Source organism: Taeniopygia guttata, chromosome 3 (genome assembly GCF_048771995.1).
Source record: "Taeniopygia guttata chromosome 3, bTaeGut7.mat, whole genome shotgun sequence".
In the NCBI taxonomy this organism is placed as follows: domain Eukaryota; kingdom Metazoa; phylum Chordata; class Aves; order Passeriformes; family Estrildidae; genus Taeniopygia; species Taeniopygia guttata.
The window spans coordinates 773,021-787,737 of NC_133027.1; the positions used below are offsets into that span (position 1 = coordinate 773,021).

The window sequence follows — 14,717 nt, forward strand, 5'->3', positions numbered from 1 at the left end:
GTCTGCCGGGCAGGGCTGGGATGCAGGGTTAGGATACAGAATGCAGGATTGGGATATGGGATCACAAATGCAGGAATGGCACAGGACTGGGATATGGGATGAAGGATACAGGACCGGCATGTAGGACAAAGGATTGGAATGTAGGACTGGGATGTAGGACTGGGATGATGGACTGGAATACAGGACCAGGATGTGGGATGATGGGGTCCAGTGATGGGATGCAGCACTGGAATGCAGGACTGAGATTCTGGGCTGGGATGCAGCACTGGAATGCAGGATGAAGGATTCCACATGAAGGATTGAGGATGAAGGATGCAGGTCTGGGATGTGGGTTGCAGAATGCAGGATGCAGGATTTGCATGTGTGATGGAGAGTACTTTTGTGGAATGCAGGATGTGGGATACAGGACTGGGATGAGGGAAGCAGGGTGCAGGGTCTGTGATGGGGGATCAGGGATGTGGGATACAGGACTGGGATGAGGGAAGCAGGGTGCAGGGTCCGTGATGGGGGATCAGGGATGTGGGATACAGGACTGGGATGAGGGAATCAGGGTGCAGGGTCCGTGATGGGGGATCAGGAATGTGGGATACAGGACTGGGATGAGGGAATCAGGGTGCAGGGTCCGTGATGGGGGATCAGGGATGTGGGATACAGGATGCAGGACTGGGATGAGGGATACAGGACTGGGATGAGGGAAGCAGGGTGCAGGGTCCGTGATGGGGGATCAGGGATGTGGGATACAGGATACAGGACTAGGATGAGGGAAGCAGGGTGCAGGGTCCGTGATGGGGGATCAGGAATGTGGGATACAGGACTGGGATGAGGGAATCAGGGTGCAGGGTCCGTGATGGGGGATCAGGGATGTGGGATACAGGATACAGGACTGGGATGAGGGAAGCAGGGTGCAGGGTCCGTGATGGGGGATCAGGGATGTGGGATACAGGATGCAGGACTGGGATGTGGGATACAGGACTGGGATGAGGGAAGCAGGGTGCAGGGTCTGTGATGGGGGATCAGGGATGTGGGATACAGGATGCAGGACAGAGGCAGGAGAAGCAGGGGATGCCCAGTCCCAGCACTCTGACAGGGTCAGAGCTCTTTTCTCAGACCTGGCAGCCAGCTCAGGGATAATCCCCTATCCCATCCCATCCCTGTGGGGCCAGGGCAGGGTCACCCTGTGGAGTCTGGGGGTCCCTGGGCTGTCCCTGTCTCTGTGTCCCCTCACAACCAGGCATGGCTGGTGCATCCCAGTGGGAATAATCCTGGTGCCTTATGGGGCTGTGGGGGGAGATTAAACATTCTGTGGTTAATCGAGTCTGAGCAGCCACCCGTTCCTTCCCTGGAACCAGAGATTATCCCATAATCAATTAATTAGGGTATTTGCTGCCATACACAGGCCTGCCTGGCACTATCCAAGTCCTCCAGCTCCAGGAGGAGCTTCCAGGAAGGGACAGTTCCCTCCCCAAAGGCACAGCCCCAACCATGGAGGGGGACCAGGGGACCAAGGAGGGTGTGAGGGAGATGCAGCAGGGATGGAGGGGAGATGGAATTGGGATGGAGGAACAATGGAGGGGGCAAGAGGAGGATGGAGAAGATGATGGGGAGAGTGAAGGGGGATGGAGGGGGATGGAAATCCCAGGAGAGGGAGGGTGGGAGTGGGGATGCAGCAGTGATGGAAGGAGGGATGGAGGGGGTGGAGGGAGGATGACAGGGATGATGCAGGGGGATGGAGCCATGGAGGTGACAGGAGGGTGACAAATGGAGGGGGCAATAGAGGAGGGTGGAGGAAGGATGGAGGGGGCAATGGGGGGTGCAGTGAAGCAGTGGAGGGATAATGAGGGGATGGAGGTGTTGTGGAGAGGGAGGAAGGGAGTGATGGGAAGATGGAGGAGGTAGAGAACGGGATGGGGGGAAAGCAGGGGCTGTGGAAGGATGTGTAGGTGTGGCAAGAACATTTCTCTCTCTTTCAGGATTTTTCATAGAGGTGCACAGAGAGAAAGAAAGAGAAAACAATTTCTATTTCTGCTCCTTGTTTTTCCTATGTGGAATGTGTTTAGAGAATTGCTTACCTGGGGTGATTGTTTAATTAGATTCTGGTGATGGCCAATCCAATCCACCTGTGTCTGGACTCTCAGAGAAATTCACAAGTTGTGAATTAGTTAAATATAGTAGGTAGAAAAAGTAAGTATGTAGTTTAGTATCTCCTTTAAATGATATATTAAAGTATTATAGTATAGTTATAGTAAAGAAATCATTCAACCTTCTAAATTAGAATCAAGCAGCATTATTATCAAACACCATTATTTCTTCCCACCGAGTTCACCTACATTTACAATACAGGCAGGGCATGAGACGTGGCAGAGAGACAGAGGGGACATTTCAGGAGCAGGGACAGTGTGATGGGCAAGGACAGCGTGCCATGTCAGGTGGGTGACCTGTAGGGACACAACAGCGTGCCATGTCAGCTGGGGTGACCTGTAGGGACACGGTGACCTAGGGAGGGTGAGGTGACATGTATGGTCAGAGTGACACGCAGGGACACAGCGCCAGGCAGGGCAGGGTGCCAGGGAGGCAGGGTGACACATGAGGACAGTCCCTTGCCCACAGGTGTCAGCACAGGGTCACAGTGTGTTAGTGGTGGCAGTGGCCTCGGGGCTGACCCCTAGGACGGTTCCTGGGGTCGTGGGGCTGAGGGCACAGTGAACCCTCATTGTGGCCACCTCAGCCAGCCCGGGGATGCCTGGGCAGGGACACTGTGGGGTGACCACCCCACAGGAGCCTGCAGAGCACAGCCCTGAGCCCCCTCTGTGTATGGGGGATTTGGTGTGTGGGGGGGATATGGTGTGTATGGGGATATGGTGTCTATGGGGGATATGGTGTGTATGGGGATATGGTGTCTATGGGGGATATGGTGTGTATGGGGTGATATGGTGTGTATGGGGGATATGGTGTGTATGGGGGGATATGGTGTGTATGGGGATATGGTGTGTATGGGGGATATGGTGTGTATGGGGATATGGTGTCTATGGGGGATATGGTGTGTATGGGGATATGGTGTGTATGGGGTGATATGGTGTGTATGGGGATATGGTGTGTATGGGGGATATGGTGTGTATGGGGTGATGAGGTGTGCATGGGGGATATGGTGTGTATGGTGATATGGTGTGTATGGGTGATATGGTGTGTATGGGGTGATATGGTCTTTATGGGGGATATGGTGTGTATGGGGGATATGGTGTGTACGGGGGATATGGTGTGTACGGGGGATATGGTGTGTATGGGGGATATGGTGTGTATGGGGATATGGTGTGTATGGGGGATATGGTGTGTATGGGGATATGGTGTGTATGGGGGGATATGGTGTGTATGGGTGATATGGTGTGTATGGGGTGATATGGTGTGTATGGTGTGATATGGTGTGTATGGGGGATATGGTGTGTATGGGGGATATGGTGTGTATGGGGGATATGGTGTGTATGGGGGATATGGTGTGTATGGGGGGATATGGTGTGTATGGGGGATATGGTGTGTATGGGGGATATGGTGTCTATGGGGGATATGGTGTCTATGGGGTGATATGGTGTCTATGGGGGGATATGGTGTGTATGGGGATATGGTGTGTATGGGGGATATGGTGTGTATGGGGGATATGGTGTGTATGGGGGGATATGGTGTGTATGGGTGATATGGTGTGTATGGGGTGATATGGTGTGTATGGTGTGATATGGTGTCTATGGGGATATGGTGTGTATGGTGATATGGTGTGTATGGGGGATATGGTGTCTATGGGGATATGGTGTGTATGGGGGATATGGTGTGTATGGGGGATATGGTGTCTATGGGGGGATATGGTGTGTATGGGGGATATGGTGTGTATGGGGATATGGTGTGTATGGGGGATATGGTGTGTATGGGGGATATGGTGTCTATGGGGGGATATGGTGTGTATGGGGGATATGGTGTGTATGGGGATATGGTGTGTATGGGGATATGGTGTGTATGGGGGGATATGGTGTGTATGGGGATATGGTGTCTATGGGGGATATGGTGTGTATGGGGAATATGGTGTGTATGGGGATATGGTGTGTATGGGGGATATGGTGTGTATGGGGTGATATGGTGTGTATGGGGTGATGAGGTGTCATTCCCAGGTCCTGCTGCCATTCCCAGCTCACTGCCCCAGAGCATTTTCACTTTGTCTAAACCAAGGTCGGAACAGGAACGTTCCATGGCTGCCAAAACCTTCTCACCTTCGCTGTCACCAGGAGATTGTGCTGGAGCTCACGAACATCCTCTGGTCAGAGTGCTGCCGCTCTTGGCAGGGTCACAGGAGTCACCCCTGTCCCCAGGGAGGACCTCTGCCCTCTGTGGGGGCAGATGGAAGCACACAAGTTGGGAACTTGGCAGTGTTGGGTTGACATTCCTTAGGTTTTTCTTGGTGTTTGGCCAGCTGGTAGTGGTGTTGGCTGGAGCAGCCCTGGAGAAAAGCCTGTCCTCCCTGGTGGGAAAAGGACATATCCAGTGGGATGTTCCCAGCTTGGGCTGCAGCTCCTTTTCCCACACCAACAACCCTTCACCCTCTCACCCTCTTGGCTTCTACATGGGGGAAGGGATGCTGAGGGTCCAGCAGGCATTTGGCTGCTTTCCCTCAAAACCAGCATTCCCAGAGATCCAGTGGGTTTATTTCCCATTTCCCTCCTCTGTGGCAGTTCTGTGGTTCAGCTCAGCTGTTTGTGGCACTCCTCATCCTCCCCATGCCCCTGACTTCCCTCCTGCCCTCCCCATCTCCATGTGCCAGCTTGCTGCCGAGGAGCTTGGCAAGCAGCAGGGCCTCAGGCTCCAGCCACCCTTTTGGGCTCAGATCAGAGGTTTTGTGGTTTTTCAGGCTGTGAACCGAGCGGGGCTGCCCAGGGGAGCACAGGAAAGGGGAGCTCCCACAGCCACACGGGAAGGCAGGAAGAGAATCACTCCAGTGCAAGGTTCAAGAGAATCACTCCAGTGCAAGGTTCACCCCATATCCAAAGTGGGGGAACTGGAGGGGCCAGCACAGCTCACACTAAGCCCGGATTTAGGATGGATCAGTTTGCCAGCAGCTGACTCCTCTATAATTAGCAGCAGTGGAAGAGCTCCAACACCTCCCCATGCCCAGGCACAGCATTCCACATAACCCCGGGTGTGTAAACAGCCGCAGGAGGGATGAGCTGTGTCTCCTCACCAACCAGGACACAGGAATGCAAGCTGCTGCAAATGCTGCCTCTCCTGCAGGCTGCCCCCAGGAGAAGATGTGGCCCCAGCAGCGGATGAATCCTGCTGGGATGCAGGCTGCATGGCTCAGCAGCATCGTGTCCCAGTCATTCTGGGGGCTGGAAGGAGCTGCAGCCCTGCCTGGCTTTGCAGGCTGGGAGCCCACACATGCCCAGCATCCCTGGCCTGTACCCCCAAACCGTGTCCCCGCTCCTGTGTGACTTTGGGAACTCCGTGTCTGCTTGCCAAGGTCCCACAGCTCCGGGCTGTGCCCTCTTCCACCTCTGCCATCATCTCACACGGGAGCTGAGGGGGGAAAAGGGACGGCTGGCAGCTGTGTGGGAGGCTCCAGGCTTTCATCTTGGACGTGGTTTCCAGCAGATGTGGAGTGAGCAGTGTCTGTAAGGCAGCAGCTCAGCTTCGCTGCGCCGAGATTAAAGGATTTCATAATCTGCTGGCAAGATGTAATTGGAAAAGGCAGAGCTCTGGCTGATGCACCAGGGCATTCCCACGCTCCCGAGATCCCTCCAAACCTCCCAGCAAACTCAGTAAATCTGTGTGTGTGGGGCAGGCCCTACTCTCCACGGACCCAGGGACTAACTCTTCATCTTCCTTCATAGCTGACTATTGATTTGTCAGTGAGCTGCCAGGGAGCTTCTCACTCTGCACCTCGAGCTGCTCCAGAAAGGATCAGGAACTGAAAGTGGCACTGCCTCCAGCTGGGTACGCGTGGATGTGGCACACGGGGACAGGGGTTAGTGGTGGGAATTGTTGGAAAAAGCAGGATTTGATGGTCTCAGGGCGTTTTCCAACACCAGTGATTCCGTGATCCCGTGACTCCAGGTATGTGCTGTGTCTCTGGGCACTGAGGGGAGCAGAGCTGCCCTTGCTGCAGGTCAAAGCCTCATTCAGCAGCAGCGGGGATCCATCCATCACCGCTCCTCAGTCCCTTGTTCCATCCCTGCTTCACTCCCTGGTTCCCACTGCAGGAAACAAGGCTGTGACTGGCTCTGCAAAGCACTGACAACAATGCTGCCCTTCTTCCCCCACTGGGGGAAACACGACCCAGCACAGGCAGGTGATGCCACGGCCACAGGGCAGCGATTTTTGGCTGTAGGCACTGGGGATGAAGCTCTGGAGGGGGAAGGCTGTCCTGGAGGGGCAGAGGCATGGGAAGACCGAGGTCCTCAGGCATTAGTGCAGGTGCACAGCCAAGGTGGCCTGGGCAGGGAGCTCCTGGGTGATCCAGCAGCCCAGATGATCCACTGGCAGGGAGCTCCTGGATCATCCAGGAGCTCAGATGATCCACTGGCAGGGAGCTCCTGGGTGATCCAGCAGCCCAGAGATCCACTGGCAGGGAGCTCCTGGATGATCCACTGGCAGGGAGCTCCTGGGTGATCCAGCAGCGCAGATGATCCACTGGCAGGGAGCTCCTGGGTGATCCACTGGCAGGGAGTTCCTGGGTGATCCAGCAGCCCAGAGATCCACTGGGCAGGGAGCTCCTGGATGGTCCAGGAGCCCAGATGACCCACTGGCAGGGAGCTCCTGGGTGATCCAGGAGCCCAGAGATCCACTGGCAGGGAGCTCCTGGATGATCCAGCAGCCCAGAGATCCACTGGCAGGGAGCTCCTGGATGATCCACTGGCAGGGAGCTCCTGGGTGATCCAGCAGCCCAGATGATCCACTGGCAGGGAGCTCCTGGATCATCCAGCAGCCCACATGATCCACTGGCAGGGAGCTCCTGGGTGATCCAGCAAACCCAGAGGATCCACTGGCATGGAGCTCCTGGGTGATCCAGCAGCAGAGCCCAGCTGAGTGCCCCGTGCTGGCCAAGCTGAGGTGACTGTGCAGAAATCAGAGATGTGCCTGGCCCACAGAGCTGCTGCCAAAGGTGCTGGGCTCCCTGTGCCCTTCGTGTCCTCCCTGTCACCTGGAAGTGCTGACTGAGTCCTTCTCCTAACAGAAACTGGGGGAAGTTCCTGTTTCAGGAACATGGAGCTGCCTTTCTTGCCCCCCTCATGTGCACTCTGTCCACCTGCCTGGGAGAGGGGAGAGGGAAGGAGGTGACATCCAGGGTGATGAGAGCCTGACCCTGTTGGCAGCAGTGCTAGGAGCTGCTCCAAACACCAGCCTGTCCTCTGCTGAAGAATTCAACATTCTCACAAAGGTTATTTTCTTAAACCTGGGTTTCCTTGGGGCATCTCAGAAAATTCACCAGAGCTGGGAAGGGGCTCAGCCTGGAGCAAAGGAGGCTCAGGGGGGACCTTGTGGCTCTGCACAGCTCCTGACAGGAGGGGACAGCCAGGGGGGGTCGGGCTCTGCTCCAGGGAACAGGGACAGGACACGGGGAAATGGGCTCAGGCTGGGCCAGGGCAGGCTCAGGGTGGGCAGCAGCAGGAATTTCTGCCTGGAAAGGGCGCTCAGGCCTTGGCACTGCCCAGGGGGTGGAGATGTCCAGGGAATGCCTGGATGTGGCACTCAGAGCTCTGGGCTGGGGACAAGATAGGGATTGGGCACAGGTTGGCCTCAATGATCCTTTTCCAACCTGAAGGATTCTGTGATTCTGTGTATTTATTTGAGTTATCCTGCTCTGATTATGACATTTGGAAAAAAAATAAAAACCAAACAAACAAAAAAAAAACCAAACCAAAAAAACCAAACAAATGAAAAAAAACCAAACCAAAACAAAACAAAAAAACCAAAATAAATAGAGGGGTGCCTGGAGTTCAAAGCTCCTGCTCAGGTGTCTGGGGTGTCTGGGGTGCTTGGAGCATAGAACATGCTTTGGACACCCCTGCTAAGAGGACAACGTTGTATGGCAGCAGGTGGAGCAAATTCAGCCTTTTCTGTTCCTCCTCAGACTGTGCCCTGAGCCTCTGGGGCTGTTTAACAGCTCCTTTGGGGCTCTTGTCCTTACACAAGTTTGGGTTCCAGACACTCCTGAAGCACGGGGAGCTGGAGGTGCTCAGGGGCTGAGAGGGTCTGTGCCCCGTGGGAGCTCATCCTTCAAGGAATGGTGGTCCCAGAACCTCCTGGATGTCCTGGCCTGTGCCCATGGCCAAGAGCAGAGCCCCCAGCCCTGCCTTGGCTGGGGGAGGAGCTGGAGAACACAGAGCAGCTTGTTCCCGGTGGCTCTGGGATGACAAAGGCCCTGCTCTGTGAGGCTGTGAGTGAGCAACCAGCAAGCCCAGTCTGTGTGACTGCTCTGCTCCTGTTGCACAACTGGCTGGTGATTCACAGCTCTCCAGCAGTGGTGTTGCAATTCCTGCAGCTCAGCTGTCCCTGCACAGCCCAGGAAGAGGCTGCCAGGTCCTGCTGGCTCTTCCTTTACACCCCATTAGTCCTAATTTGGTAATTTCTCCTCGTCACAGATCAGTGTTCTCTGGGGATTGGGATGGAAGGATGTGGTGGGGAGAGCTGTGGGAGCTGTTCCACCTTTGCCTGGACATCTCCAAATCTCCCAGTCCTGCAGCAATGGTCTCCTGACTGAGCCACCAAGACCAAATGCGTCTTTGTCCTAGGTCAGGCATCTCCTGAGGAATTGCTTCCCTCATGGGATAACATTTAACAATTTGGCACAAGGGCCAGCCTTACACAACAGACAGAAAACCTTTTCTCTTGCTTGCAGAGGGATATGTGAGATTCTCAGGAGAAAACTCTCCCTGGAAAGGGTGGTCAGGCCTTGGCAGGGACTGCCCAGGGAGGTTTGGAGTGCCCATCCCTGGAGGTGTCCAAGGAAAGCCTGGATGTGGCACTCAGTGCTCTGGGCTGGTGACAAGGAGAGGATCAGTCACAGCTTGGACTGGAAGGTCTGGGAGGGCTTTTCCAACCTCAGAGATTCTGAGATTTCTGTGTGGCAGCACTTCCTCTCCAGGATCCCAAAGATCACCCTCCTTGAAGCGTTGAAGTCCATGAGCAAGGTGTTTAGACACCTAGGTTCTTGTAAACAGGGCTGTGAACATCCAGAGCTGACAAACCTCCCAGGAGTGCCTGGAGCCCCCTGGAGCACGGCTCCCAGCAGGGTCAGTGCCTGTACCACGGAGCTTCCCCTTCTCTCTGCTCAGTCACAGGGGAAGTGTTTGTGTGGTGCCCTTACACTGCTCCAGCAAAGAGCTAAAAATAACCCCGTGTGCTGTGTGTACTGTGTGTGTGCTGTGTGCGTGCTGTGTGTGTGCTGTGTGCTGTGTGCCACATCCCCACATCCAGATTTTCCCTGGATATGTCCAGGGATGGGCACTCCAACCCTCCCTGGGCAGTGCCAAGGCCTGAGCACCCTTTCCAGGCAGAAATTCCTGCTGCTGCCCACCCTGAGCCTGCCCTGGCCCAGCCTGAGCCCATTTCCCCGTGTCCTGTCCCTGTTCCTGGAGCACAGCCCGACCCCCCCTGGCTGTCCCCTCCTGTCAGGAGCTGTGCAGAGCCACAAGGTCCCCCCTGAGCCTCCTTTTCTCCAGGCTGAGCCCCTTCCCAGCTCCCCCAGCCCCTCCTGGGGCTCCGTTCCCTTCCCTGGACACGCTCCAGCCCCTCCAGGTCTCTCCTGGCAGGAGGGGCCCAGAGCTGCCCCAGCACTGGAGGTGCCCCAGCAGTGCCAGCCCAGGGGACGGGCGCTGTCCTGGCCGTGCTGCCACCCCAGAGCTGGCACAGGGGCCTCTTGCCCACCTGAGCACACCTGGGCTCATGTCCAGGTACAGGATCCCCAGGGCCTTTTCCAACCTTCCAGCCCCTCTGCCCTCACATGAGTTAACTCATCCTGCAAACAATGGGAAATTAATGAGAGAAGGATACTTAATTATGACAGCAAATTGCAGTTGGCAGTGTGCTGGATCATACCATGGGCTGGCTTGGGATTCAGCGTGAGAGAAGCGTTGGGTCTGTGCAGAACCTGTGATGGGGCATTCCAGCATTTCCTTCCTCCTGTGCCTTCAGTGCTGGTTCCACAGCCTGGCTCTTGTGAGAAAGTCTGTTCCCCTGTGTGGGAAAAGCAGGAGCTGTGAAGGAATTCCCCATGTCCAGGTTGCCTTGGGCTCCATTGCAAACACACCAGGTGCAGGAGGTCCTTGGGCTCCTCGTGCTGGGTCAGCACCTGAGCCATCCCTTCCAGCTCATGCTGGGAATGCTGCTGGGTGACAGGCTGGACATGCCCTGGCTGTGTGTGCAGGCACCTGGAAATCCCTGGTCCCCCAGTGTGGCAGCAGGACAGGGGGATTCTGCCCCTGTGCCCAGGTGAGCCCACCTGCAGAGCTGCCCCATGCCCAGGTGAGCCCACCTGCAGAGCTGCCCCAGCCCTGGGGATTCCAGCAGCACAAGGACCTGGAGCTGCTGCAGAGAGCCCAGAGGAGCCCCCAGAGCTGCTGCGGGGCTGGAGCCGGGCTGGGAGAGCTGGGGGGGCTCACCTGGAGAGGAGAAGGATCCAGGGAGAGCTCAGAGCCCCTGGCAGGGCCTGAAGGGGATCCAGGAGAGCTCAGAGCCCCTGGCAGGGCCTGGAGGGGATCCAGGAGAGCTGCAGAGGGACTGGGGACAAGGGATGGAGGGACAGGACACAGGGAATGGCTCCCACTGCCCCAGGGCAGGGCTGGGTGAGAGATTGGGAACTGGGAATTGTTCCCTGGCAGGACACAGGGAATATCTCCCACTGCCCCAGGGCAGGGCTGGGTGGGAGATTGGGAATTAGGAATCGTTCCCTGCCCACCCTGGATCCCTGGCAGTGCCCGAGGCCAGGCTGGACACTGGGGCTGGGCTCACCTGGCACAGTGTCCGGGCCATGGCAGGGGTGGAACGAGCTGCGTTTTGCTGTCCCTTCCCAGCCAAACCTCCCCACAACCTCCGCACCCTCCGCGCTCCCCTCAGCGCTCTCTGCCCCCTCACGCCGCCGCCGCCAGGGGGCGCCTCCTGCCCCGCCCGCGGTGACGTCACTCCAACCCTTGGGAGGGGAGCGCAGCCAATGGGAGCGCGGAGAGCGCAGAGGGGGCGGGGCTTTGCCGGCGCAAGGGCGGGGCCGGCGGAGCGGGCTGGTGACGTCATCAGGCGGGGTTCTGCGGACCCGCGGGGCGGGAGCGCACCTGAGCGGGGCGGTGGGCGAGGATCGCTCCCAAAATCCCACCCAGCCCTGCCCTCTGGCACTGGGAGCCATTCCCTGGGTCCTGCCAGGGAACAATTCCCAATTCCCAATTCCCAATCTCCCATCCAGCCCTGCCCTCTGGCACTGGGAGCCATTCCCTGGGTCCTGTCCCTCTGTCCCTTGTCCCCAGTCCCTCTGCAGCTCTCCTGGAGCCCCTCCAGGCCCTGCCAGGGGCTCTGAGCTCTCCCTGGATCCTTCTCCTCTCCAGGTGAGCACCCCCAGCTCTCCCAGCCCGGCTCCAGCCCTGCAGCAGCTCTGGGGGCTCCTCTGGGCTCTCTGCAGCAGCTCCAGGTCCTTGTGCTGCTGGAATCCCCAGGGCTGGGGCAGCTCTGCAGGTGGGCTCACCTGGGCACAGGGGTAGAGGAGGAGAATCCCCCCTTTCCTGGTACCACACTGGGGGATTAACCCAACATACGAGGGGTTTCAGTGCCAGGGCATGTCCAGCGTCTCACCCACCAACACCCCAAAGCCACTTTCCCTGTGCTCATCCGCAGCCTGGATCCCTCCGACGCTTTGTTCTGACCCAAGTGCAGCAGCACCAGCACCAGCAGCACCTGGTCCCGTTAAACCCTACGCGATCTTCGCAAAAAAAAAAAACAAACATAAAAAAACCCCCAAAAAAACCGCACGAAATAAACCAACTCCGGGAGCCGCGCGGTGACGTCACCGGGGCGGTGCGGGTGACGTCACGGCGGCGTGCGCGCGCCCGCGCCCTCCGCCGCGCCTGCGCGGTGCGCGAGGCGGGGGAGGCGGCGCGCGCAGCCGCGGCAGCGCCTCTGAGGAGCCGCCGAGAGCCCCCGGGGGGACGGACCGGGAAGGGCCCGGGCGGAAAGAGAGAGAAAACCGGGGCCAATCGAGCCGAGCGGAGCCGGGGAGCACCGAGGGGTTATGAGGGCGGGCGCCGCCGCCGCTTCCCCGTGAGGAGCCGCGGGCGCGGGGAGCGCGCGAGGCCGCCCCGCCACAGGAAGCCATTTTGTGGGCCCCCTCCTCCTCCTCCTTCTCCTCCTCGTCGCTCTCGTCCTCTTCTTCCTCCTCCTCGTCCTCCGCCGTCGCCGCCGCCCTCGGGAGCGGCCGGGCCCGGTGAAGGAGGCGGCGAGGAGGGGCGGCGGCGGCCGCCGCGCCCTCCCCCATGGCGAAGAAAACCTACGACCTGCTCTTCAAGCTGCTGCTCATCGGGGACTCGGGGGTCGGCAAGACCTGCGTCCTCTTCCGCTTCTCCGACGATGCCTTCAACACCACCTTCATCTCCACCATTGGTCAGTGCCTTTCCGCCCGGGGGTGGGTGGGATGCGGACCCCCGGTTCTCACCGCCGTACCCCCCGGTTCTCACCGCCGTACCCCCCAGCTCCGTCCCTGTGTCACCCCCGGGGACCCCCCCACCCAGTGTTCACCCCAGCCCCGTTATTGTGTCACCCCCCAGGGATCCCTTCTATTATATCCAGCCCCCTAGAGACCCCATGTGTCACCCATCAGGAATCCCCTGTGACCCCGTCCCCACCCAGGGACACCCAGCCCCGTGTCTGTGTCACCCCTAAGGACGGCCTGTGTCACCCATCAGGAATCCCCTGTGACCCCACCGCACTCCCCACCCAGGGACCCCCAACCTCGTGTCTGTGTCACCCCTAGGGACCCCCTGTGCCACCCATCAGGAGTCCCCAGGGATCCCCAGCCCCGAGTGTCTGTGTCACCCATCAGCAGTCCCCTGTGATCCCTCTCTCCTCACCCAGGGACCCCTAGCCCCGTGTCTGTGTCACCCCTAGGGACCCCTGTGCCACCCATGAGGAATCCCCTGTGGACCCCTCCCCTCCCCACCCAGGGACCCCCAGCCCTGTGTGTCTGTGTCACCCCTAGGGACCCCCTTTGCCACCCATCAGGAATCCTCTGTGACCCCCCCTCCCCTCCCAGGGACCCCCAGCCCCGTGTCTGTGTCACCCCTAGGGACGGTCTGTGTCACCCATCAGGAATCCCCTGTGGACCCCCCTATCTCCCCACCCAGGGACCCCCAGCCCTGTATGTCTGTGTCACCCATCAGGAATCCCCTGTGACCCCCACCTCCCCACCCAGGGACCCCCAGCCCCGTGTCTGTGTCACCCCTAGGGACGGTCTGTGTCACCCATCAGGAGTCCCCAGGGACCCCCAGCCCCGTGTCTGTGTCACCCCTAGGGACTATCTGTGTCACCCCCTTGCCCCACTCCTGTATCCCCCCTCCTCCAGGGACACCCTGTGTCCCCCCAGGACCTTCCTGTGTCACCCCCCAGCCCCGTTCCTGTGTCCCGGTGCTGTCCCCGAGCCCCGGCAGTGTCGCCTCGCCCCCGCTGCAGGGCAGGCTGGTTTTGGAGCCTGTGTCCGCGCTGGGTGACCCTGAGCGACCCTCGCTGTCCCCCCTCGCTGGCAGCCTGTCCCCCACGCCCTGTGCCAGCCGGCAGAGCCCACCTGGCCCCTTCCATCAGCGCTAATCCCTGCGGATCCCCGTGCCCGTGTTTGCAGCGCTATGGATGTGCCTCACAAACGGTCGCGCTCCTGGGTGGGGTCTGTTTTCTCGCCCAACAAAGCTGTCCTTCCCCCCCTCGGCAAAGCTGATTCCAGCCCTTCCTCGCAGAGCTCCTGGCCAAGGTAGAGCTGCTGTGACATCAGAAAGAGGGATGTGTCTTTGCCTTTTCCGTGCGATTTGTGCCATGGGACAGGCCTGGCACCCAATATCCTTCCATCCCAGGGCTTTGCCTTCTCCTCAACATCTTGTTTTGCAGATGAAGAGTTCAGGTCAGCAGTTCTCACCTTCTTGGTGACCGCCTCTGGAAATTAAGGATAATTCCTGGCTCAGCTTTCTTGCAGCACTCACTGGTGTAACACATGCAGATACATAAGGCTAAAAAAGAAAATTATTTTGAGGGATTTGAACTGGATATGACTTTTGTGTTTGCTGTAAATCCCTTAAATCACTGGTCATGCAGCTGAGGGAGCATGGAGTGTCAGTGTAGATCTTAGTGCTGGGTGTAAGTTCACCCCTGTGCACTTCCTCATCTGTGTTGAAACATCACCCAAAAATTGCACCTCAGACTATAACATATAAAAATACTCTCTTAAGCAAGGCTTGGGAAATTTAAAGTGAAAAAACCCACCTTTGTGACAGCTAAGTGTTGAGAAGGTTACTCCCTAAAATCTCTTAGGGCCTCAACTTGGCATTTTGCTGAAATGTTGGGGCACTGTGTGACAGTTAATGTTGTCCCTTCCCATGGCATACCCTAGCTCAGAGAGGCCAGATGGGTTTGCTGCTGTGGCCCGGGTGTATTTTGGCACTGCTTGGCAGATCCTTGCTGGGATCACATGACATTCCTTGCCTTTGGAGTTCGTTGGGAAG

At 58.0% G+C, this 14,717-nt stretch overlaps 1 protein-coding gene and 1 long non-coding RNA gene across 4 annotated transcripts in view; one reads left to right on the forward strand and one right to left on the reverse strand.

The window, feature by feature from the left end:
- Nucleotides 1–761: 761 nt before the first annotated feature.
- LOC140683599 (uncharacterized) lies at nucleotides 762–14,044 on the reverse strand. Of its 3 annotated transcripts, none has more exons than XR_012054777.1 (4): nucleotides 13,793–14,044; nucleotides 10,072–10,209; nucleotides 4,251–4,365; nucleotides 762–2,435 (listed from the first exon to the last, which is right to left on the reverse strand). It is a non-coding gene; the product is annotated as an uncharacterized lncRNA (long non-coding RNA). The 3 variants fall into 3 exon arrangements; XR_012054778.1 differs by lacking the exon at nucleotides 13,793–14,044 and adding an exon at nucleotides 10,984–11,284; XR_012054776.1 differs by lacking the exon at nucleotides 13,793–14,044 and having other exon boundaries at nucleotides 10,072–10,699.
- The window catches only part of RAB10 (RAB10, member RAS oncogene family), a 43,098-nt gene continuing 40,452 nt past the window's right edge, over nucleotides 12,072–14,717 (forward strand). The window contains exon 1 of the mRNA XM_041714918.2: nucleotides 12,072–12,615. Coding sequence (XP_041570852.1) covers nucleotides 12,489–12,615 — 127 coding nt within the window. The 5' untranslated portion in view covers nucleotides 12,072–12,488. The remainder of the gene's footprint in view (nucleotides 12,616–14,717) is intronic.